This window comes from Plectrocnemia conspersa, unplaced genomic scaffold, assembly GCF_051122295.1.
Source record: "Plectrocnemia conspersa isolate PC_06_02 unplaced genomic scaffold, ASM5112229v1 ptg000011l, whole genome shotgun sequence".
Taxonomy (NCBI): Eukaryota; Metazoa; Arthropoda; class Insecta; order Trichoptera; family Polycentropodidae; genus Plectrocnemia; species Plectrocnemia conspersa.
The window spans coordinates 12,891,918-12,919,686 of NW_028277175.1; the positions used below are offsets into that span (position 1 = coordinate 12,891,918).

Genomic DNA, 27,769 nt, shown 5'->3' on the forward strand with positions numbered 1-27,769 from the left:
GAGCAACAGTCTGTCAAATAATATTCATCAAAATTTTATTTGTCCAAACTATCAGTATTAAATGCGAAAGAATGTTGAATCTAGTTGACTAAAGTTATCGCCATTAATTCACTCTGCAACATTATCTATAAAGTCTCCATTTTAATATACAAAATAGGAGAGTTTTCATTGTACTATTTTAGCAAAGTACTAGTTTTTAACTACTAACCGAAATTTACTCACTTGCATTTAAAATTATTGTTACTTCAATTTAAATAATTATTTGAGATATTACAAAAGTGATAGGTTTTATTGCCATGTATTTAATTATTTATATATTTGTACTGATTTTCTATAATATTTTTTAATCCAAAGTCCTTTTTAAATAACACATATTGACAATTTTAGTGCATTTCTAACTTTATTCAGAATACCAATCACGTTTCATTATATTTTATGTTTTTAAAAGCTTCAGAACAAAAAGGTAAATAAGTAAATGAAATATTATTTCGCATTTAGACTATTTTAGCTTATCTCTTATTTAATATTCTCCAGGTCTATATATAGTGAAATAGGTAAATAAAATTTTCTTCGCCAATTATTAAATCGTTGCAATTTGGTTCTGTTTAATAGTTGTCCTCAATAGATCTTTAATCAACTTGATTGACTCTAAGAAATATATTTTCTTACTGTGCGCAAGAATTTAGTTCTAGTAATTTTATATAATTTTACTGCCACTAGCATTGCTTTATTATGGTTAATCTTAACATAAAATTTATTCCAAGTATGTTCTTTAGTCATGTATTTTTTTAATCTTTGTAGAAATATAAATAAATAAACTAACTATGTAACTGATAATTTAAGCATTATAGTAATTGCGCTATCACAAGTACGTGAAAAAAGGCACGTAACCTTTTGCCTCGTCCATGATCAATATACGAGGCTTTATGTATCAAATTATTCACACAATTTCCTTTTCTCCTTTGTGTGATGCAACAAAACTTTGATGTTAGGCTCCCAACTTCTTCCAAGAGTCTGTGATACAAAGCCCGATACTGTGCGAAGTTTACAACTTGAATAGCTTTTGTGTTTCTCTATTATCATGTTCAATATAATAAACTGTGTCACTGGATCTTAAACCTACTGCATTTTCATCTTAATTAAAATAAATAAGAATTATCATACCTAACGTTTTATTTTATATGAAATATCTTTGTTTAGCGTATAATGCCTTCACTTTAACCCCTTTCTCTTCTCTCGCAATACCAGTGGAGAATATTCATTTATAATTCATGCCACAGCACAGACTCTACGATGTCGTCTATTGTTTGTCTCTAACAGCGTCTGCCAACTTTTTCTACGCTGGATGTTTGAAAATGCCTTGAAGCCTATATAAAGTTTTTTTCTTATTACCGAGAGACTAGACAGCGATGTGCATATCAGATTCTGATAATAAAAATTAAATAGTTTTAAAATATAATATTCTGGCACAAGTGGCGATAACTTTAGCATTGTTAATATTTTTGAATTTGTGCCAAAAATAGATATGTAAATTTATCGTTAGCTATGACATAATATTAAATATAATACAGATAAAATTATGTTATTGAATTGCATTGTAGCATTTGAGTGCATTACTTTACTACATATTTTATATAAGTATTCAAGAGAAGGAAATTTAATTAAATTTTAATTATATGTAAGTGGGATGACCTCCCAGCATCACGCTAATTTTCTGCGCTCGCATATGTTCCTATTTACAAACACGAATAATACAAACATAAATTTTAAGGTCGTACAAACTCCACCCCATTAACATCGTTCCGTCCTTGTTTAATCCTTGATTTAGTTAATGGTTTAGTTTTTGTAGTGATAGATCACCTTGATATAGTATGTTACGTAGTTTCTATCTTAAAGATTCACTTTCAAGGCATCCGCCATTAATGTATTTTAATCTAATACAATGTGATAATATATGTGCATAAATTTTCCTTTCTTGCAAAATTATAACACCTTAAATACACAACCCCGCTACCTTTGCTTAAAATTATTATATAGTTTAAGGTATGGCTATTTATAACTTATGATTTTCCTATTTTATGGGTTGAGCTTTAAAGGTATCTAATATCTGATAGTTGGTTCATTGGTTAAAATTATAAAAATATTACATGGAAACTTATTGCTTTTATTAATCATTAATTTAATAACTATCGTGTATCTGTGATTTTAAATTTCAAAATCACAGATAATATAAAAGATAATTAGAATCACTCAATTGAATGGCTTTAATATAAAGGTATATACTATAACTGACCTGAGCGACTTTTCTTAATTATCTTTCCGTGAATCAGAGTAGAAGGCGATTAAATGTCTAGATTTTTTTGTAATTAGTCGTCTTCCGGTTCAATGTTGGCAGAAATAGAATAATAGCAATTATTAATTTATACATTAAATAAAAGGTATATTTTTACAAAAATACTATTTAGCAATATATTAGGCGATTATATAATCTAGCACGAAAAATTATATGAATTTTATTAATGTTGTTTAAAGATAACGGAGTATTAATATGTATGTATTTTTATGATCTATGTATTATTGTTAATTGTATCTATATAAATAATTAATCTAACTTATTATAAAATATCTTGATCTAAATTACAAATATTGTCAAGAGTAATGTATATGTAATTAAACTGTATATTAACCAGATACAATATGTAATGTAAATCATTGCTTGATAATTTATTTAAAGATCTTTGGTTCAAGTATTTAAAAAGAGTTCATTTACAATAAAATAAGATGTGCTTAAAAAGTATTTGTATTCTGACGAATGAAATGTAATAATAATAATAAATTTAATCTTTACAATTTCAAGCCTATTATATTTAACTTTTACCGTTACAAAATCGCTTAAAACATGCTCGTTAAAAAAATGAAGAAGTTAGGTTTGAACTATTTTTGTCGATGTTTTATTACAGAGTAATAACGTAGTAATGGCGCAAATACGAGACGGAAAATTGGAGTTTTTCGATATCTCGTGATGCTATAAAAAAGTAAGACGATAAAAGAAAGCTCATTTTAAGCCTTTTCCATTGATATATTAAGCAAAACATAGAAACCGCTGATATCTCGTGAAATAATAAAGCCTTAAAAAGAATTTCATTTCGAATTTACGATTTACGATATAAATCAAAATATATATTGTTTTTCAACGGCTTACAAACCCCTTATTTTTTACTTCATTATTATGCTTAATATTATTGTTTTCTTTCGAAATTGAAATGGCGGATCTAACATTTTGAGCCCCCGCAAAAAGCCATAAAAACACCAAAAAATATTTTTGAATATTTGTATTGTGAGTGAATAATATTAATAGTACCACTGTAAAGTAAGTTAAACTGATATTTTTTAATATAAAAAATATTAAGGCATAACTTTCGATATTTGGATTATTTTGATAATAGTCGCGCAGTAAATATATCAGCCATTGATTTTGAAAGTGGAGCAAGTTCATTATGTAATTGTTGGATAATCAATGGTTTGCGTTTGAACTAATTTAAAAATATTAGTATGCAAAAATAGACTTATTTTATATGGTTTATGTTTTTTTTTAATGAAAATATCATATGCAATAAAAATATTCGCGTTATTTAAACAAAAAACATGTTTTTAATAGGGCCAAGTGGACTTACCTCACTTTCAAAAGCAACGATTTGACAAACATGTTAATTTCCTGTTTACAAGAGTTTAATTAAACTAAGAAAAAATAGAATAATTAATTTCTTTCCTTTTCTAATTTATTTTAACATTTCATACTTTTTTTGGCATAGGTGCATTAAACGAAAAGCCTGATATTATTTTATATAAAAGAAAGAACAACAAAAATTAAAAAAAAAAAAAATTAAATACGTTCTTCAATATTATGGAACGTTTTAATATGCATATTAAGCGAATCGCATTTTTGGCACGTGTCTTTACGTGGATGATGAAAATGCAAATTAAATTCTTTGTTAAAAATATTCCCATAAATTTTCTCCTTGACATAACTTGTGTTATTTTCCTTACATTTATCAACGTATAAATTGTACATTTTTATTATATTCAATTCAAAGTTTAAATACTTTCTATTTGGATTGTGAGACCTTGTATAATAGCTTTCTTATTGAGAAAAACTCTCAATATGTTCCTTCACGCGTTTTACTTCTTCCTCATTGGTTTTCCTTAAAGAACCTTTCATTCTACCACGAAAATCTTCTCCACAACTTTGTTGCATTGGGAGCATGGTCCACTATTCCTTTGGATATATTAAATGTGTCTAAAATAAATCTTCTGCATACTAAAATATTTGCTTCTTTGGTATCTAAATAATATTTAAAACTGCAAGTTTTTGTTTGCGGTCCCCTGTAATTTTAGGTCGCATTCTTCTCTTAGCACACTTCTGTGTAAAACCATTAGTCTGTAAGACACCTAAAATATAGAAATTAACTACATAGCAAACTTTTAAATTTTTATTAAAATTATTTTATTTTGAGTGGACTTGCCTCACTTTTAAAATCAACAAACAATTAATATCATTTACCAAAATAAATTACCAGTAAAAAGTTACACTGTTATTTATATGTATAATTATGAATTGAGTAAAAATATTAATTTTAAGATAATTTCTAATAAAATAAAAAAACTCTTATTTTTAACAAAATGGACTTGCCCCACTTTCATAATCAGTGGTTCTTTTACAAATAAACGTGAATTTTTTTTAGAAATAAATAGAATGTCGATAAATATATCATAAATGAATGTCATGAATACTTTTTTAAGAAAGAGATTATATCATTTTTAAGAAAGAGATCGTTTTTGTCTGTTACCAGATTTCATATGTATTATATATAAAACTCTTGATACGCCCGATAAAATACTCATTTATTTGGATATTCGCAGGATGCTGTCCCCGTTAAGACATAAGCGGCATGTATCTTGTTTTCTGTTTATTAATACTTGGGCCTATTTTCTGAGTTGTTCAATCTCATTCAGTTTGTGTTTTTCGCTTTATCGTTTTTTCTTCCTGTGAATTATTTCTGTAGTTTTCAACGGATGCTCCTGTATGACTTCTTAATATTTCGTGATAAGACTCACGTAATTCTATTTTGAAAATAAAAAAAGCAATAAGAAAAAAAAAAACGATATATGCTTTTGCATTTATAAATGGGCCCCTTCGGACCCACTTCGCCCTAGCGTTACAAGCTCTTGCGCCACGTAGTTCCGGCACTGTGGGGTAGCAGCATTCAAAAAGTAATTCGTTTTTTAGTCCACCGTGTATATTAAATTACGTCATCGCACAACATTATTATTATTTTACGACCAGACAACAAGTACGCTACAAAGGGCGATTAACTTTCAAACGACCGCGACAAATTTCGCGTGTTTTTAATTTTTCGCCTAAAGGTCAAATTCCAAAATAACACGGTCCTTTTGAGCGGCTACAAACGAATTTAACGCGCGTGGTTTATTTCCGGAATTTCCGCCTTTTACAATTTTCAGTCAGATTTAACCGCCGCAATTGGATTTCAGGTGCTGGATGAACGAAAGCCCTCACACGACGATCCTGAAGGTGGTCGTGGCTGTCACCATATTTCTCAACTTGGTGTTTTTGTGCAATATTGTCAGGGTGCTGTGGACGAAGCTCAGGGCCAATCCGGCCAGGGGATCCCAAGGACCTTCGAGGACGGCCCTGCAGGCTTTCAGGTATTTGTTCAACCTTTTCTCGGGTTAAGGTTGTTTATTTTTAAAATATACATAATATGTATTTTGTGTCGCAGAGCCACGTTCCTACTTGTGCCGTTGCTGGGGCTTCAATATTTAGTTACGCCATTTAGACCTGACCCAGGACACCCATGGGAAGGACTGTACGAATACGTATCAGCGATAACTGCCTCGCTACAGGTGTGTGAATGTTTTATAAATATTCCTTTCCGAGGCAATTGGATTGTTTCGTTGCTATTCTATTGAAACCGGGCTTGTTAAAAGCTGAAAGGCTTAAAAATGTATTAATTGCTTGGAAGTAAAGGGTGTTTTTTAGAGGTTTGTTTTTCGAATTGGCAACACTTTTTTCAGCGACAGCCAATTTGACAGCTGACAGATCATGTGTGCTCAGTTTGGTTTGCCATTTCAACACTTTGATTCACGCCAGAACAAAATTGTGCAAATTTATTTTGAAAATCGTGCGTTACGACCATTTTACAGTCAACATAAACGTCCATCCGAGCAAGTAATTCGAATAGCCATGAATCGTTTTTTGTACCATGCATACTCTAATTGATAATACGCATCCGCAAAGACGTCGTACAGAAGTTTCTGCTGTGAAGCGTAGTATTGAGGAGGACCCGAATGAGTCGATTTTTCATCACGCGATAAAAAATCGAGTCGCAGAGGACTGATTCAAGATAGAATTGATGCATGAGATAGATACAGTAACTTTTTCTCGAGAAAAATGCAAAATTATGATTTCTTATATTTCTCAAAAAAAAATAGATTTTTCAAAAATATTATTAAGAGTTTTTTTTGTAAAAATTAAATTTATACGAATATGTTTAATTGGTTTACAACCGCTGCAATTCAAAAATGAATAGTGTTTTATTTCACTAAATTTACGGCTTCATGAAAATCAGGTAGCACGAAAAGGGACGGATATTTCCAATTAACAATCCGAAAACATTACTCAACATTATTTTTATGACCGACTCTAGGAATTACGTATAGCAAACGATTCGTTTTGACTTTCTTGAACATTTGCCGGACAATCTAAAATTACTAATCAATTAATGATTATATTTTAAGGGCAAGGATTTGTTCGCTGGATTAATTAAACAAGGTTCAGTGTTTTTACATTAAGTCTATAAATCACACGATTTTGTCATTATTTGCAAAATATCAAGAAACAAATTGATAAAAGTGACTGTTAATTAAACACGCATTAAATAATTTAATCTAAATTAAATACTATCACATATAAAAATGACGCATAAAATAATTTTAATATGTTTATTTCAATAATATAATAACATATTAATTATATATAATATATGTATGTAATATACATGTTACTGGCTTATAATCATTTTTTGTTTACAATTTGATAAAAATAATATTATAAAATAATATGCGGTTAAAATTTAAGGAAAAAAATTAAAAAACGTTTTACAATTTAAGCGAAAAAAACAGAAATACAAAAAAAAACAATTATTTAAGTTATAATTTGAATACATTTCATTAAATAACTGGAATTATTGATATGTTGTCTTTAACCTTTAAAGCAATATGTGCTTTGTCATTTTGTGCTTGTATTTTAATTTGAACTTATTTTAAATTTACATTAATTTTTTTATTTAAGTTAGTGTAATTTCGCAAGATATTTTTATATTATTGTATGGTATTTTTCATACATTGTTTAATTGTTCGCATTTGAAGGCTATGATTTTTTTTAAATTGGTATAAAAATGTGTATTATATATAATATGCATAGTTTTGTTTAGAATGACTTGTAGTTTAGAAAAATCAGTCTAAGGGACATAAAATAATAATTATATACTCGTATGTTTTAAATACATATCTCACTATTTTTAGCATTAGTTTTATAATTTTCAAGTATAAATATCATCCAAAAATCAGTAAATAGATTTTGCATATAAAAAATAATTAATATAATAATTTATTTTTACAGAATATTACATATTTTTTATATGTAATATTTTGCGACTCATTTATCGAGAAATGAGAAACATTAATGATAGGTAAAGACAAAACAGATTCCCAGATTCACCCATAAACATAGCTCTAAGAAGTATTAAACATTAGGGTTAAAAGGATTGAATATTACCTATTGTAAATATGATAAGTTTTATTTGCGAGACTTGTGAATCAGTAAAATAAAAATCTGTGATATTGTTTTTTAGTTGTAATATTTTTTTTTAAATGAAATTATCTTAAAAAAAATCATAATTGCCTTTAAAATTAGTAGATGTCTTATTTTCATAATATAAAACAATAGAAGCTTTTATATTTGTGTTTTTTTATTGTTTTTTCACAGTTATGTATAATTATAAATATTATAAATCCAGATATTATTAGAACATATGTTAGATTAAGCAGATGATTTATTTAAAGGAAGATTTTTGTGGATAAGCAACCATTTGTCAAACGACATCGCGATATTAAATTATTTTCTTAATTCGTGTCATTGAAATAATGGTCTTGTGACTTAATAATTGTGGCAGAAGTAAAGCCAATTGATTTTTAAAAAATTTTCAAGCAAAAACGTAAATCACTTGAAACCAAATGAATTCTAGGAATTTTTTCACCTTTAAACAACACCATCAATATAAAAATACCTTAAAAAATAATTTAAATAGACAACCAGTATTTTTTTACTAATTTTATTTAATGATTTTCAATACTGTTAAAAACTGTTAATATAAAAATATATTTATACTCGCTCTTAAAAAGCTGAATAGAAATAAAATAAGATTATTGCCTCTGAAATATAATAGGCTACCAACATATGTTTTTTATGCGGTAATACACTGAGACACAGGAAATTTAATAAATCAACTAGATAACCTGCTTAAACAGGCATCATCTGGATAAATTGATTCTATTAATTTTCACATAAACTGACAAATTGTCTTGCAGACTATTATTAAAGATACTTTGATTAGCTAAGTCTAGATTTTACAAAAGTTATAAGCTTACTTGTTGAAATTATTCTAGAAAATGGGCAAGAAAAAATAATGAAAAACTATTGCATTATCACATAACAAAAGTTTTCAAACCATTTTCAGCATCTTGTTTAGACAATGAGGAAGAAAAAAATACATTTCTGGAAGCACTACATCAACTGAATATACATTTGAAATTATCAAGGAAGAAGTGGAAATTGTATGACGGAAATAAAAGATTGGAGAAACATTCCAACAATTGTCTGAAAGATTAATGAGCAAAAATATTAATTTTTGGTGTTCCTAATAAATCACTAATGTGTGATTCACCCGCATTAGATTAAATGATAAAAGTTTTAATAAATATCAGGATGAAAAAACAGATTGAAAAATAACAAATAAAATTATACTGTCTTGTTTTAGTTTTGTATATGTATTCTATTACAACCAAACGCTAACATGTTTTTAAAGATAGTTAAAAGATAATAAAAATGTCAGAAGAATGTGTTTATTTTACCTAAACAAATTCTTATAATAATTACAAAATCAACTCAATAGGCAAATAAGGAAGATCCGGCATTTTAAAGTTAACAATAATGTAAATATCAATATCGTTTTGTAATTTAATGTATTAAGATTTATATATTTTCTAATTAATATCTCAATAATATTCAAATCTTAAAAGAATTAGAAAGTGGTTTTGATTTAACAATGTATTTTTGTAAAAGTAACTTTTTAATCATATTAGAATTTTTATTTTAAACTTATTATCATATATTAATTAATTTAAATATGTTACAATTACTCTCTAGCATAATGTTAATCCTGAAACATTTGCTAAAAAGGTCAAATGGTTTAAGCAATATAAAATATAATTACTGTAATAATATAACTCGAGTGTAACATACGTATGAAGAGTATTAAATAGGCCCTGAATAAATTCGTCAGATTATATATTATAGATTTAAATTAAAATAAAGCTTTTTAAAATAAAAATCTATCTTTAATATAATAAGTTATGTGCTCGCAATCTAGATAAACTAAACTATAAAATAAGCAAAATATGCTGTAGTATGTACATTTTTAAAGCGCGATACATATTTATTATTCAATGTATTTATTAATTTTGACAATCGAATTATATGTATGTAATGATTATTAAATACCATTGAAAATAAGTTTATATTTTTTATGCTATGAAATAGTATTATTATCAAAATTAATTAAACGTCATTATTTAGAAATTAACGTTAAAAGTTTCAGTTCTCAAATTCCAATGTGATGTATCTCAAGAAAGTCAATTTATCAATAACGAATATAATAACAACGTCGAAAATATTAACAGAAGATAATTAACATTTGAGTAATTGAGTTTCATTAATTATCTTCGGAAAAAGAGCTTCGGCGATGTTGACAATAACAAACGAGGATATCAAATATATCGTAAATCAATATTTAATTCTCTACTTTGAAGGGCTTTCGTTTTAATTTTCATATATGTATATATTTTTATTATTTTTAGGGTCTTTGTGTTGCTACACTGTACTGTTTCTGCAATGGCGAGGTAAGAATTTAATACACATTAATTAATGGATCATATTATTAAGTTTAAAATATGTACAAAAAAAATTGTCAGGTGTTGGGACGAACGTAAGATATTTTATTGGGTCATTATTTCAGTTTTCGAAAAGAAAATGTCATCGCCATACACACCATAATTCGACGGCATAAGCATTATGGAAAGTAAGATTTTTACGTCCCATCTAGTGGATTTATTTTCTTATTTTCGGTATAAACCACCTCATAAATATGTTTTGTACATTATTATAATTTAAATTTTGTTATTCATTGTTCATATCGAATTTTGGTCTAACGAATATAAATAGAAAATTTTCTCACAAGCACAATAATAAAATACATTATTTATTTTAATTTAAAAAACTTTTTAATTCATTGTACTTAATAAAATATAATATGTTGTATGTTTATAAACTAAGCTCTTCGAAATATTATTCTTCGTTATGAACAATTTATCTCACTTCAAAATGAAATACATTTCTCTCATAAGGAGAAAAAATTGTTGAATCATATTCCAATATTATATTTTTATAAAACATATAATATATAATACATATTAAAAACGTTTCAACACATAATCCTTTCTAGATACTAATAGAGATAAATTAGGTCTAAGTGAAAATATAGCCGTAGAATTAAACTTGTGGTGTAATTAACACCTTAAAAACGGGTTAATTATTTAGTAGTTATTAATTTTGTTTGTGAAGGAAACGACTTATAAAAGCTTTATCTGTGGGGTAAGACCCCATTATACCGTTATATACCGATACAAATGTGGAATATAACATTTTTATACTTATATATACTTTTATAATAATATAACATTTATTTAATGTTTATTCCTGAACGAGCGATATTCTGAGGTTTATAGATATACGACTATGTTACATACATAGGTTGTGTGTATACATTCTCTTTAGGGTTTTCGACCGCCATTAACCGTCAAGTGCACCGCCAGGACCCTTTAATTTGGCTATAATATGATAACTTTAAAAGGGTTTTTTGCCGGAAAAGATTAGCTTGCGTCAATATTTATTTATGTATGTATTTTTTTGTGTATTTATTCATTTATTTTTGACACAGGTGATTGCTCAGGTGAAAAGAAAATGGCGCATAACAATGTTCCGTCCAAGGGCTAATTCTTGTACGGCTACCACCGTCTCGGTAGGTGACAAAAATGTTCGTATTCCCAAGAACAAAAAGAAGAAATGTGGTATCGTAGACAAGCACGCGGAAAAAGTTAATTAAATTTATTTATTAATTAACACGCTTTTGAGTTATGTACAAGTGCAAAGTGTACGGAAAAAAACACTCGCTTCACTGACTAAAAATATGTACATAAAATATTTTTTGGTGATAAAGGATGATTATGTTGCTACAAAAAACTTCAATATCTTAGTTTCATTATTTCAATTATTAATTATCTATTAAAAAATTTAGAATAAAAAAATATTTTACTCTAATGCAAATTTAATCATCTTAAAATAACATCGTTTATGCTACAAGTTTTTTTTTAATAATAACTGCTTTTATCAATGCTTTTAACTATGTTTTAACACATAGCTTTGTAAGTAGATTAGCTTACAATCATCATATAAGTAAAAGTTAAACAAAAAGTAAGATTTTGTGAACTTGAAAGGAAAATATGCTCGATATTCCATTTAATGATATTAGACATTTTTCTTGAATTTTATAAAAAGCTTTTAATTCATTTTTGATCAAAAAAATATCAATAAATAGCTAAGCTTAATACTTATTTAAAATCAGGGAACATAATTTTTTTAAATTGACTCATTATTTCAATGCACTGTTTTGTACTCAGAAACTTTTTTAAGCGAAGACTTTTCGTTAGACTTGCTGGAAAATTATTTTCATTTTTAAAGCTTTTTGTTATTTATTTAATGATTTTTCTTATGCGAAAAGCTTAAGTACATTTCTTGTATTTAAAGATGATAATCATTTATAATTAGTAAATATTTTATATTTATTTTATTCTCAAACACTTGAAACAATTATATATATAGATAAAAAAATATATATAGATAAAGAAATCAAACGTATGGAAACTTACTATTAGTTATATATTTTATAATTTAATTTTTTATTAAAAATCCAAATATGAGTACAAATATATATATAGTGTTAATAAATAATTTTTAAATAGCGCATTATAGTCAATGGTTTTCATCCAAAAGCATTTTTATTCGATATATTTTAAGATTTATCAATAATAAGTAATACGTATATTTTAAAACCAGAATAAATATGAGCCCTGTAATTTAGTAAAACCTTTATAGTGTTTCCTAAATATTATAAGAATAGTTTAAATTTAATCAATTATGCTAAATATCTATAAAATTATACATATTTATATTTTTAATAACGCGTTTTGTAATATTTATTTCATATTTAATATCATTATATATGATATAATAAATTTTAAATTAGGTATATTTTTTTATATTTTAATACCAAAAATAGACAACTGCTAAATATTGATGATTTTAAAACAAAGTTTTCAATAGCTGCGGTTGTTATCAATTCCTGTAGGCACTGCAGCGATGATTGATATTTAGACAGTTACAATGAAACATTTTAATGTCTATACACTATTTTAATTTTATCTAATTTATTAAAAATATTTATTTAAAAAAAAATAGCATATTAGATATTCACGTTTATTTTTGAAGCAACATTTTAGATCACCTTTTTATAATTAAAAATAAATTTAAAATAATATTATATATCACAATTTTAACATTAATTTCGAAACCACAATTCAACTTATTGATCATGTTTTAAAATTTTAGATTTTTGTATGCACACATTTATCACCAGATTTTGTTTGTTTTTCACAATTTATGTTCCACCAATAACCGCTTTTTTTTTTATTAAAAACGACTTTGCTCGAGACCGATTTATGTAAAAATATATAATAACAAATATGTGAATCGCGGTTATGAAAAGATTCATGATGCCAATAAAGTTTTGATTGAAACGTAATGTAAAAAAACATAAATCGAGCTAGAAGTAATATAATATATGGTAAAACCGCATATTTCTTTAAGGCAATTATTACTTAAAAGTTTAGTGATTTAAAATTCATACACATATATTATTCATAACACTATTGAGTTTTACTATATATTACATTTTATTTTAAATATTTTAATTAATTTTTAATATGTTTTATATACTAATTTGTTACTAAACAGCACATTATGAATTTAAAGCAATTAAACACAGATATTTAATATGTAATATATTAAATTAAACTTGCATGAGAATGATTAATATTTAGTTTTTTAGTATTTTATCTGAAATATATTTGATAATATTGTATGCTTAATATGTTTATTTTAAGTATTTGCTTATTAGAAATTAATACGACTAACATACAATTATTTCACCATGCACCACAAATACACTATGCTATAATTTAATAAAGCAAATCTTAAACATTTATATAACACAACTTATATAACACATTTTAAGGCAAGGTAGCGTTTTCAAGAACAGTTGATTAAACGTAAATTTGCATTGTCGATGAGCTAGATTTCATTGCTACCGAAAGCTATGAAAAAGCTCGCCGAAATAAATAAAGCTAATGGTGGCTTTCTCCGGTTTTATCACCTGAAAAAATATTATCTTTTCGCGAATTCACATTGGCAAGTTTAACACTTAAATTATCAGCTAAAATATAATATATTCGCAGAGTTTCTCGCATAAACAAAAAATAAACTCTAAATATGAATATAAAGTCATGATTACCATATAATAAAAATATATTATAATTTATATTCAAAAAAATATTATTTAATAAAATATTATTTTAAAAATGTACATTTTAATAGCATTATTTATTAAATAAAATAAAATTCTTAAAATGTACATTTTTAGAGCAATACCCTTGATAGTATATTGAAATAAAACCCTTTTCAATATGAGAAAGGATATCCAACAAATGGTTTCGATTATATTCGACATATTTGATATAAAAAACATTCAAGATTGATTCACTTAAATAAATGTATATTTCGTGTTACAAAATCGAGCTTTAGTTATGTAACGTAATATGTAAAAATATGTTTTATGGTTAGTTATATAATATAACAAAACTCATAAATATTAATTCTGAAGAAGACTCAACATTTGCTAGTTTATTTTGTATCAATTAGTCGCAAAATTAAAAATGGCCAATGGTATTTTACCATTTTTAAATGCTCATTTACAATATTATAAAAAAACTATAAGACTGTTTATTCCAAGATGTTATTATTTATTTTTCAGTCTTAAATCAACGAAAACTAATTACAACTAGTTCGAAAAAGCAATTTAAAGTAGTTATCTTATTTAATTTGAAAAACTATTTTTTTTTCTAATTTTAATTAGCTAATATGCATATAATATACATTCATAACATTAGTAAAAAAAAAATATATTGTAGGACTTTTTAAGAGCCTATATTTCTTCTTCTAAACGTCTGAAAGGGCCTTAGTTACCTCCAGAAATTTTCATAAGCCTTTCTATTCGAAAAGCTTACACCCTCATATCTCACACCAATATATATCAGTATTAGAATTATTCTAATTGCTAACTATTTAGTAGATAGTTTTAAAAAAAGTTTAAATTGTACTTTTAATATTTTTATATATCATCCATTATATTTAAGATATTAGTATTAAAAATAGAGGTAAGTAATACATATGTGTTATATATAGTAGATTTTATAGTTTATATCTTTTTTTTAAATAAGTTTTAAATAACACATACTACTGCTTATAATAATTAAATAAAATGTCAAGTCAGCTAACTAAATCCCTTAAATAAATTGTCTATTTTTTTTTATTGCGTTAGCTAACTTAAATATTTTACAAGACGGATTAAAAGTACTAACATGATATTTTTCTCAATATTTATAGTATGTTAGATCGACTCCACACGCCCTTGGAGGAGAAGAGAAAGTTTGACTACAATCTCGCGGTGTTCCATGCCGCGCAGCAAATGGGGACGATCTTCACGACGAGTTGCTGTAAATATGGATGTTTATTAAAAAACAAATTTAATATGTTATATGTATTTATGTGTACAAATATAAGGTTATCTTACAAGTCTTTGAATTTTCATGCGTAGTCTGAAGTCCGTTAACTGAATTGTTAAATAGATTGACTCTTAAATGTATATAATTATTAGGTGAGCAAATAAGTTTAGTGGATATTGTTTTTTATATGGAAATAAAATTTAGAATTGAAACCATTTTTTGTTGATGAAATATTTATGCCATATTGAAGCGAGTGACATTACACAACTTATTTGTATATAATATTAAAATAAATATATTATAAAATACTCTTGTATTTAAGAACTAATTAGACTTGTGAGACAACTATAATAATCTAATATGTATAATGTACATGTATATGCATATACATACATAGTAGGTGTACAGGGTATTATTCCCAATTAAAGCTTTAAAGTGTTATATTAAAATAACATTGCATCATTTAAAATATGTATCATAATAGCAACATGAAGATAAATATATGTATGTCCAACGATTAAGCAACATTTAATGATGAATATTGCAATATTAAATCTAGTCGTGTACTTATTATTATAAATGTACTATAAAAACATCGTTGGTTGTCACCTATTGTTAATAATACATGTTGAAGTTTCATAAAACACAAGGCAAATACTTCTGCTTGACTGTCTATCTATAAATATAATCTAATATAAAAAAAAACATGTATAGCATATAAATTTATAAAAAATGTGTTCAATTTTGATTTATTTTTATAGTAATTTATTTTACTTTGATATAAATTAAATAGCATATCATTTATTATGTAATTGAGTTATTAAATATGATTATTGAAATTAATTTATAAGATGTAATATACATATTTAAAATATGTTATCAAATTAATCATAATACACGACTAAACGTGTAATGTGATATTAAACGTGTAATCATAATACATAAATATTACAAACATATGTGAATGTTATCAATGTATAGATATAAAAAAAAATATTTTACTCGTTTGTTGTAAGACTATATTTTGCGAGAATAAAAATGGATCTTATAAAAGCAATTTTGTGGTATTTATTTATTTAATTATATTTATTTGCATTTATATTACACACTTATTTAATTCACTCCTATATCTTCTTCCTCTCATTTATTAATATCCTAATTTCCAATATTCTAAAAGGTTTCTTCGCTTACTAATGTACCAAAGATCGATTAATTGGAAATAGGGTTTTAGTTATACCTGTATAAATGAGCCATTTAATTACCCGCCCAAATTATATATTATAATAATTTTATTATATGATTATTTATGTTATAATTATTTATTTTTAAACCATATCAAATCAGTATTGAAACGATGCCAATATATTACATATATAAGTGATTAAAAAATGTAAATATGTATGTGATTAAAAAATGTAAGTAATATTGATATATTATCTTTCAAAACTGTACGTTTTTAATTTTGGAATAATAGATTGTGATTGTTGCTCTTTGAAATTTATTCTAAGAAATGTTTCTCTATCAGCTCGCAATATCTACATTAAAATTAATTATATTAAAGCAAAGAAGGTACTCTTTAATCGAATAAGGGTAGTAATTTTCTCAGTATCAGAAAACTTCCTAAACGTCTAGTGTTTTTCCAAAAACCGTTAAATTTAATCACTTACCTATAAGTCATTAGTCAATCACTTTACGTTATTGGGGCAGCGTATATGTTTTAGGCTCTTATTACCTCTCTCCAAATAAAAACCGAAAATAAAGCAATAAAAAAATATGGTATTTCACAAAAATATAATTATTACGTTAAGATTTAATTTAAAGTACAAGAATAAAGCTGCTTTACAAATATTTTTTTCCGTTAATATATGTATATTAACGGAAAAAAATATTTGTATTAACAATGAAGATAATATAATTACAATTGGAGCAAATAATTATTATGAATATATACGTATTATATTAGTTTTAATAGCTTTAACTTTTTTATATGTGCTTTGCAAAAATACATAAATAATATATGTTAGTAGCACAGGGGAAAAAATTAACTGCTGCAGAATTTTATTGAGATGATTCGAATAGAATATATCAATCATTTTTTTTTATTATACATGTTATTTTTAATGCTTTACATTAAATTAATATTCCGTACATATGTTACAGTGAATGTGAATTAGTAGTAATATTATATTTTTACTAAAATTTCAGTGAAATCATATCGTAATAAATTTTGATCGGTTAATAAATATAATATACATATTATCAATATTGGTTACGGATGTCATCGCGTCTGACGTTTCGAAGAGTCTGTCACTCTTCATCTTCGGAGATTAACTGCCGCTCTCGTTTTTGACCTGGTCATGTAGTGTTGCCACTTTTTTCTAATTATCACTATTTTTATTTTTTAATTTAATATTTTTATCAATTGTATTGTGTATAATAGTGTTGAAAATAGTGCTAATTTTTGTTTTTTGCTTACTTCTTTGGTTAATATAAATATATATATATATATATATATATATATATATATATATATATATATATATATATATATATATATATATATATATATATATATATATATATTAAATCTCGGGATTCATCGCGATTTATGCTTACTTGTTGTATTCTATATTTCGGCCGTGATTTTCCGGCCATGATCACGAATCGCTTGCGACTGATCATGACCGGAAAATCACGGCCGAAATATAGAATACAACAAGTAAGCATAAATCGCGATGAATCCCGAGATTCAAAAAATAATTATACTCGCGAAAATCTAAAAATCCATATATATATATATATATATATATATATATATATATATATATATATATATATATATATATATATATATATATATATATATATATATATATATATATATATATATATATATATATATATATATATATATATATATATATATATATATATATATATATATATATATATATATATATATATATATATATATATATATATATATATATATATATATATATATATATATATATATATATATACATATATATATATATATATATATATATATATTTATATTAACCAAAGAAGTAAGCAAAAAACAAAAATTAGCACTATTTTCAACACTATTATACACAATACAATTGATAAAAATATTAAATTAAAAAATAAAAATAGTGATAATTAGAAAAAAATATATATATATATATATTTATATATATTTATTTATTTTAGATTAAATTAAGACCATCGTGGTCTAACAGGTTACCCCAATGCGCCACGATGGTCGAAAAATATATATATATATATATATTTATATATATATATATATATATATATATATATATATATATATATATATATATATATATATATGTATATATATATATATATATATATATATATATATATATATATATTAATATATATTAAATCTAATAATATATTATTAAGAATTGATACGATTCACCGTAATTTTTGATTTTTTTAATATAATGAAAAGAAGGGATGCTGTGATGGGAAAGTAAACAAACCGCTACCGTATTCCACATTGCGAACAAAAGCTTGTGTAAAAAATATATTCTTTCAGAATGCCGGTAAATCCGTATTCTACATATAAAAACATATTATTCCGCAAAAAATACGTTCTTAGGTACCGATCTAATAATGCGCGTTGTTATTCTTTGTCATCGCAGGATCCCTTCTTAATCTTGTAAGAAGGATTGACGCAATATGTTTCAGTTAGGGCACGAAAAATCGTGTCTATTTAAATCGTGTTTATTTCAACATTTAAACAGTTATTAATTTAGTAACCATGAAATGTATAAAAAAATTGTATTGTAAAAAACAAGGCTAAACAGCTAGTATACAAATAGTTTTAAAAACTGTATAATGGGTAATGGTTTTTTATAAAAAACTAAAAAAAAAGTATTGTTGTTATACTTTTAATATAAAATATTACTTGTTAACTAATAGAATGACAAGTATGCTTCTTGCTTCCATAATTTTCGAGATATGATCGATATTGTCTTAATATGTATATGTATATATAATACACAAACGACCGTAGTGTGTTCTTCACATCAGCACAAAAGACAAAATGCTGAATTGAAAGGTCGTTAACATTAATTTGTGGGAAAGGTTTGTTTTTGCTCGATTACACTCGACCAGGTATGATATATTGATGTTGTTGCACGCCCACCATAAGCAGTTTCTGTGGTGTGCGAAAATAATATTAAATGGTATGGATTTTATGCAAAGATATTCAAGGAACGTTATTTCGGTGGAAATTTGCTGGAATACTCAATTAGTCGCGCCTAATAGTGGCGATTGTTTCGATTCTCTGGCCCTTAAACCGCCGTTTGTATTCACGATGGAGCCAATCAAAGCTTAAGGACAAGGAATTAATACAATAATGCGCACAGGGTTGTTAAAAAATTTATAGCATATTGTTTTAGGTTTAGTACATACACATGTTGTATATAAATCACCTAAAATAATATGTTTAAATATTTTTTTCAGTATTTTACATTGGCATTATTAAAACTTTTAATAATCAAGATGGTGTTTAATTAGATTTACTTAAACATATTTTAAAATATAAATTTTCCAATAGCAAAACAATAATATAGTATTGTATTATGTATTATTTAACATTTAACCAGCTCTTAAAATGGTTATTGTACCGCTTTCTAAAATACTTTGTACTCTATTTCTTATAATAAAGCGTGTCTTTGGAATCTTTCCCAAAACACAAAAAAAAGACCGTACACGTCACACAACGGAAAAATCTGTACCACAAAAGAACAATGACAACAATAGACAAAAATATTGTATATGAAAATATGTTTTTTTTCAATCCCTCAGAATCGAGACCCTAACCATCCATTATCACTGCCAATAAAAACAAATCTTTGTGAAGAATGCGCGTCAGACAATACATTGGACCCTGTGTCTATTACCATTGTTCTTTGAATTCACTGATTACCAATCGACAAAGTAGCTATCAGGATCGTGTTTTATCTTAAGACGTGAACACATATTAGAAGTGTGTTCAAGAAGCGATGCAATTTTTTTATCGGCGATTCAAACATTCGATACAAAATATGTGACATTTAATCACATCGGGGGCAGACTGTGGAAAGACATTCAAAATTATTATATTTTTCGTACAGTTTCTCTCTATATACGCTATTATAAACTGCTTTGAAAGCAACGAATATACTACATATATATCGTACACCTTTTCAAGAATCTGTCGCAGTGAGTGTATTTGATTCTCTTTGAAGTACTTCCTCATAAATCCACATCGATAGTTTCCTAAAAAAAGGTCCGTATACGAAAGTAGTTATCTCGATAGTGTACGCCCAAGATCGCCCTTTTTGTGTATGGGGTATATCACTTCCTTATTACAGTTCTCAGGAAGTACTTCCTATTTCCACGCACATCTTTATATCTCAAGCAAAAATTGTGGAAACTTAGCTTTGCCATATTAAAAAACTCTGTTGAAATACTATCGCTACCCGAATGGCCTACATTGATTGATAATGTTCATACAAGATATTGAAGATGTCCTGATTGTCGTTTAGAAAGGTTCAATCCTTACAATGACATGCTTTAAATTTCATTCTTAAAGTATTTTTATTCATATTTTAATATAATTTTAAACATATTTTTGGTGACATTGGTGATAAGACCATTTTTCTTAAAAATTATCCTGCGTCATTCAAATACGCCACAGCGTCACGTATGATAAGCCTTTGAAATTAATATAAAATAAAGTGACGTAAATCGACCCCATTAAGGATTGAACCCAGGACTCATTTCACGCGAATGAAATTTACATATACATTATTATATTTACATACATCATATTATTCCACGAAATGCTACATTATAAACATGAATGAGACGCAAATATGCATTAATTTACAGTATTTAACTAATAATATTATGAATTTAGATTATTATTTGCTTAATAAAAATAATTTTATCATTTTTTTTTAATAAAAAAAACTCATAAAAGCTCTTCATTTGCATGACTGAACTCATATGTCCAGACACGATTATCTTTGTTTTCAGTCGACATGACAAATGTACGTCTCATTTTACCGACCTAAATCATCATAAATTCTCCGAAATAGACCCAAATGCAATTTTAATATGCACGCGCTCGTTTATCACTCGATTTTTCAGTATACTTATACGGTTATCAGAACAAAAGAAATTGTTTTCATTCAGTATTTTAACAGCCGACCAAAAGCCTCGTATAAATTCCCAAGAGTCATGTAATTCCTGTAACACGTGTCAACGAATAACTTTCGTACATACTACATATACGAAAGATCTTTAGATAGGATTACGCATGACGTATGATTAAACTGAGAGGCGTTAAACCGTGAATTTTCAGTTCATCGCGTTTTATGGTGCGATTAGCGTTCGTTAATCGCTCGTTAGAAGTTAATAAGTTATGATATACTCACTGTATGTGTGTAAATATGGATTAATTTGAATGTAATGAGTTGATTAAATAAAAAAAAATACGATTTTTAAATATCTATAAAACATAGTTAAATAGTTGTTGAGAACAAATCTAAAACTATAATCACAATGCACACAAACCAAAAATAGTATCATGTTTTAAGCTTTACCGATAATTTAAATTATACTATGAAAAATTTAAAAGACACGGACATATGGAAAATCTGGACATCTGGAAAATTTTGATTAGCTAAAGTTTGTCTTATAGTTAGTTAAACTGACGAATATAGATCGAAAACTCACCTTGGAATTCGAGACAATGCTAATAATTTAGGTAGCGCTACTATACACATGACTGACTTCGCTGAAAAGCTTTGTGCTTAAGAAAATATTTATATGAATTATTAATAATATATAAACGGAAAGCAAGCACATGTCAAAACACTTCCGAGCTTACTGGCTCTTCCCTAATAAAATATATAAAATCAGGATGGAATCCAGTACATACATCTATACATCAGCAAAAGAGATCGTACAACTGCCAAATAATAGCAGACGATAATTTCTTATAAGTTCAATTAAATGTAAGAATTTATGATTATAATCAATTTAAAAAAAATCGAGTTTGTTCAAGATAGTATTTTTTCTTAACATTCTTTGGTTGTGCCTTTCCAAATACCAAAGTTGTATCCTACCATAATCAATCTCCTTAATGTACTATTCAAGTTTTTAGAAGAAAGAAAAACTTTCTTACGACAAAAGACTATTGCACCACCTGTAGGAATATAAACTTTTTTCTTGGATTTATTTTAGCTATTTTTTAGCAGCGAATAAACATTCTTGTTTTAGTCATAATGAAAAAAATCTTGTAGTATTTAAAAAAATACATTGAGCAAACAATGATAAGTCTAAAATGATCAAATTTATATAAAATCTAAAAAATATAGTTTGCTGTGATATCTACAAAATTATTCCCTTTACCGTGTATGAAAATATTGAAACAAATCAAATATATGTGTTAAACGCATATATTATCTAACACAAAAAAATGCTTATTTGTTTCTGGAAGGCATTTATTTCGAGAATGTATTTTGCTTTCTATGAAAAATGTTTAGCAAAACATGACAGGAAAATCACATTTCCGCTTGGAATTTTCCTTTATTGTATTTAAGTAATTTAAAAGGTGCTGTTCATTTACTCTTGTATTAAATTATACAAATTAAATATGCGTACATACATACTACATTTAAAATGTTCATATTCAACACTTTAAAAGGCTGAAAATGCGTAAATGTAGGCTCGTAGTATTATAAGATTATTTTTCTGCTCATTCAGTAAAATTTAAGGGTCAGCTTTTACTGTTAAAAAAAATTAAATTAACCGGCAATAAAATTATCGTTTTGCAAAATTTAAATTTTTACAATAATGTTTACGAAGAATTAAAAATATTTATAAAAATAAAATTATTAATTTTATTTTATTTTCAGGTTAAAAATATGTAAAGTTTAAAAAATATTTTTAATGCAGTTGTATTTTGTATAAAATAGTTTATTAAACTCACCGCAAGATTAAAATTTTATCAAATTTCTCCTCACATTGTTCGAATGTCGTCGACTAATTTACATATGAAGTATAAATATGTAGACATATTCCAATTAGTATTCAACTCGCCCCTTAAACCTTACGCGCTTCAGTTACTTGAATAAATTTTTGAAACGATTTGCCTTATTTTGTCAAAAATATCCATATTTATAAATGTGACTAATATAAATTTATACATAAAGTCTAAGAAATGAGAAAAGGGAAGATTCGTAATTTAAAAGCTCGTCGATTTTCAATCAGAGCCGTTTTATTGACGTAAGCTGAACGGGGATTTCAATTAGAGAGATTAGTATGTAAAACATGTGACGTCAGGTGAGCATTTGTGATAATTAGTTTCAGAATTTGAATATATATTAAATGCATCTTACTCAATTATGTATTATTTGTATATTATCTGTATAATATTAAATTAAAAAATATCATACATAAACCGAGTATAATAGAAATCTGTGTATTATATATCCATGAATTACATTTTTCCCAGAGGAAGATCTCATGGTAAAAGTGCTACAGAAAACTAGAAATTCAAATTAACCTTACTTTGTTTTTCAACAACCAACGATTCTAATAATTTAAGCATATATTTATTTTTATAAAACTTTCACTAGTACATTGATTTAATAAAACTCTATTGTCCTGCCACTTTAGTAATATTGTTTTATTTGTTTCATTGAGCATTGCGTGATATTGCTAAAGACTAGATAAAATAATATTTTATTTATTTACACGTATAACCTAGATAACAAAAATATTTTATGCGAATTACCTACAATCAGTGGCGTAGCTAGGGTATGTGCCACCCAGGGCGATCCTTAAAATTGCCGCCCCACCCCCATACATTTTTTGTAGGGTCATAAAATCAGCATTTCTTAAAATAATAAATTGGTTATTATTAAGCTCTTGTTATTCGTGGATTTATATATGTTTTAGTGTATTCAAGGTTAAGAACCACACTAGACGATCCCATCGCGAATATGCCGCCCCCAAGCAAGTGCCGCCCGGGGCGGCCCGCCCCCTCTGCCCCCCCCCCCATAGCTACGCCACTGCCTACAATTATTTTAAGATTATTAATAAACACTTGTAACTCATATTAAAACGATAAATTTATTTGCATTTAATTTACGTACATTTTTATTTAACCAATTTTATATTGTATGTAAATGGAACCCGAAAAACAATTTCTGTTTGTTTTTAATTTACTGGAACAAAAGGCAAAATTAAAAAATAATGTTTCAAAGCCCTGGCTAAAACCCATCTAGTGCTATAGAAGAATAAGATAATACAATATAAATAAGAATGCTCCCAACTGTGATATATTATATAATCATCAAAATAATTTTATCTTAATTTTGATAATGCTTTTATTTAAGTATTTTATTAATTTATTTAGCTTAATATAGCTAATTTTAACACTCAATTTTTTTTAACTAAGCATACATATAATGTATAACATAAACAGAAAATAAGACACTTAATATTATAATTTATTTTTTAATGCACGAAGGTGTTTTTTATTTCATTTAGGAAACCCATTAGAGATTAATTTTTTCGGACTGTCCTAGAAATATTATTATTCAAATTCACACATCCGTTAATAATTCCCCTGGCCGTACTCGTTTTCTTATACCTAACTGTTCTTAATTTTTCTCTATTTTTAGTAATCAATCTATGTATGTACATCCTTATTTCTTATCAAATACTTATTGAAATAAATTAGTTAAGTATGTTTTTAAAAAATACGAAGCTAGTCTAAGGCTAGATTATATTTAAAATTCGTATATATAGGAACACTTTTCTAACAAAATAATGTCCATTTGATAAATTACTAAATTAGATTTATAATATAATTTTAGTATAAATTTATTGTATTTTTTATCTAGCAATATATTGTGCATGGTGTGGTGCTATTAAGTCTGAAACATATAATTATTATATTTTAATCCTTATTATTGGAACAATATTTTAAAAGCACGTTTACCTAAATATCCTATCAACAAATCCTGTGGCAAGAATAACTTGAAACCACTACACATAATTAATTACACGAAAACCCAGTGTGTACCCCAGACACAATAATGTACGTCTATAGAAAGGATTAGGTATACACAAAATGTATACATCAAATAAAAATAAGTTTTCTTAGGAAATATACGCATATATAATGTTAGTACTGGTTTATATTAAATTTTGAACTGGGAGTGGGAATAAGGGTGGAAATGGGAATACGAGCATGTATATGTTATTTCTTCTAAAATACGTAATAACTGAATTTTAAAAAAAATTATAAACGACATTAATTATCTTAGTTTGTTTTTTTTTCAATTTAAATCCATGGCAATTACAACGTTATTACTACCATAAAATTATTTATTAAGCAATTATATTTCACTTGTATCATATTAGTTGTAAAATCAATATATTAAAGCACATGTATTGTATTATTGGAAAATATAATCATTGCAGTATTGTACTAAACCTAATTTATTATGACCCGAGAGAATAATATTGTTGTATTTTTTAAATTAAGATGATATTTTATCAAAGCATATTGACTAAATAATACTATAATTGTTTTTTTTATTATTACATATAATCAAGTCAAGAATATTATTATTGGTATAAAAATGTATTCCTGTTACAATTCTAAAATACATATTTTACTTTATGCGTTATATACGGATTTTTGTGTTTTTATATTATTTGTGTAAGATATTAAATTTCTTAGGCAACTTCTGTGTTGAAATTTGATTCCTATAATGATTATTGAGTGGAATTATTATGGAATTATTTAATTAATTTAATAAACCTACTTATATATATGTTCGATTGATATATAGGTACACGTTGATTAATCAAACGATTGATATGCCACATATACCAAAATTACCACCGTAAACTCGTATGCAGCGATGCGAAAATGCTTCTATAATCGAATAGTTAGTTCCAATAATGGTCCCCCTGTTTAATGCGATTGATACTGCTACTATCATGTACATATAAAACACATAATTATACAGCAATACTATTTTTTCAACAGATACTGAATTATTTTAATTGTACATTATTATAAATTAAATGAAACAAGCGTTGAATAAACTTAAATCATGTTTATTGATTCTTACGCTTCAAGTGTTCACAAGAGACTAACTTGGTACAACGGAACATTCAGTTTCGAACATAAAATTAAGTGAAACTAAAAAAAAGGTTTAGTACGGAAAGTCAATATAAGAAAAAATGAAAGTTGTCGACGTGTTTCTATTGAGTTAGACATATAGTCAATAGGTCAAAAATCTAGAAATCTGGAATGCTATATATATATATAGATTGTACACATGTTTTTTAGCCGACAATACATCAGGCTATATTTGTTCTTGAAATAATGGGGAGCTTAAAAAAACTAAAATGTAATTTTAAACGCAGTATGCAAGCATATATTCATTGAAGTATTCAACCCATTTCCTAATTTAATATATATTATGTACCTCAATCTACATTTTTTTTCTTAATATTTATAAAATTGTAAGACCCATGACATTATTAGAAGTAAAATAAATTTTTAAATTAAGTTTAAGAGGTGCATTTCATACATATACGACCAGATTTTGGTAATTGCTGCTAGTTTAACAGTGGTAAAAAAAACTTTAATTTTTAACGATTTTTAATAGTATGTTAATATAAATATTGCAATTAAAAAGTTACTATCTAAAACGTACTTTATTTAAGTGCGTATATCATACATATATAATATGTTTATTTATATTATTTTGTACAGAAAACTTTAGGTTTTGACATAAAATAAATAGGCAATTTCGGCCAGTACTTAGAAGAAATTAAAGCATTCAAAATAAGCTATTTTTTTCTATAATGTATGTGCAAATTTATTGACCTTTATACTCCACAACCAGATCAATTTAATGTAATTGTAAGCGATTACTATTTCTCAGGTTACAAAACCAGCTTAACTTAACTGCACCAATAAAGTAGAAAAGTTGCTCCCATACGAATAACTAAAATGGCCGCAGATAAGCTTTACAATGGCGCACAGTAAACCCTTGTAAAGGTCCAAAACACATACATATTTATATTTATATACGTGTGGGGTAGATAAACACATCTGTAAATTCTCACCAAAGCGATACGCTCGTAGATATACGCCGATCCCCTTTTCTCTTATTCATAGAGAAAAAAATCTGTGCAAATCGTCTATTAATTTATGATTTTGGATTAATGGCTTTCCCCAGACGAACAGATTTTTATTTCATTCTTTTCATGTGGCGGCTTGCTGTGAATCGCATTATTGGAATAAAAGCTCCGCTGGGAGCTTTCTCATCTGCGTACAGTTAAATCAATGCCAGCCTTTAAGCTGAATATGAATAATGGATTTATTTTTAAA

The 27,769-nt window shown here is 26.1% G+C and overlaps 1 protein-coding gene and 1 long non-coding RNA gene across 4 annotated transcripts in view; one reads left to right on the forward strand and one right to left on the reverse strand.

The window, feature by feature from the left end:
- Positions 1-16,369, forward strand: part of Dh31-R (Diuretic hormone 31 Receptor) — a 108,987-nt gene extending 92,618 nt beyond the window's left edge. The window contains exons 8-12 of one of the 3 annotated variants that reach the window (XM_088197531.1): positions 5,551-5,724; positions 5,799-5,922; positions 10,216-10,257; positions 11,355-11,510; positions 15,194-16,369. In XM_088197531.1, the coding sequence (XP_088053657.1) occupies positions 5,551-5,724; positions 5,799-5,922; positions 10,216-10,257; positions 11,355-11,510; positions 15,194-15,241 (544 nt within the window). In that variant the 3' untranslated portion in view covers positions 15,242-16,369. The remainder of the gene's footprint in view (positions 1-5,550; positions 5,725-5,798; positions 5,923-10,215; positions 10,258-11,354; positions 11,511-15,193) is intronic. The other 2 variants (XM_088197532.1, XM_088197533.1) reach the window with 2 other exon arrangements.
- The window catches only part of LOC148229552 (uncharacterized), a 222,300-nt gene that overhangs the window by 182,736 nt on the left and 11,795 nt on the right, over positions 1-27,769 (reverse strand). The window lies entirely within an intron of this gene.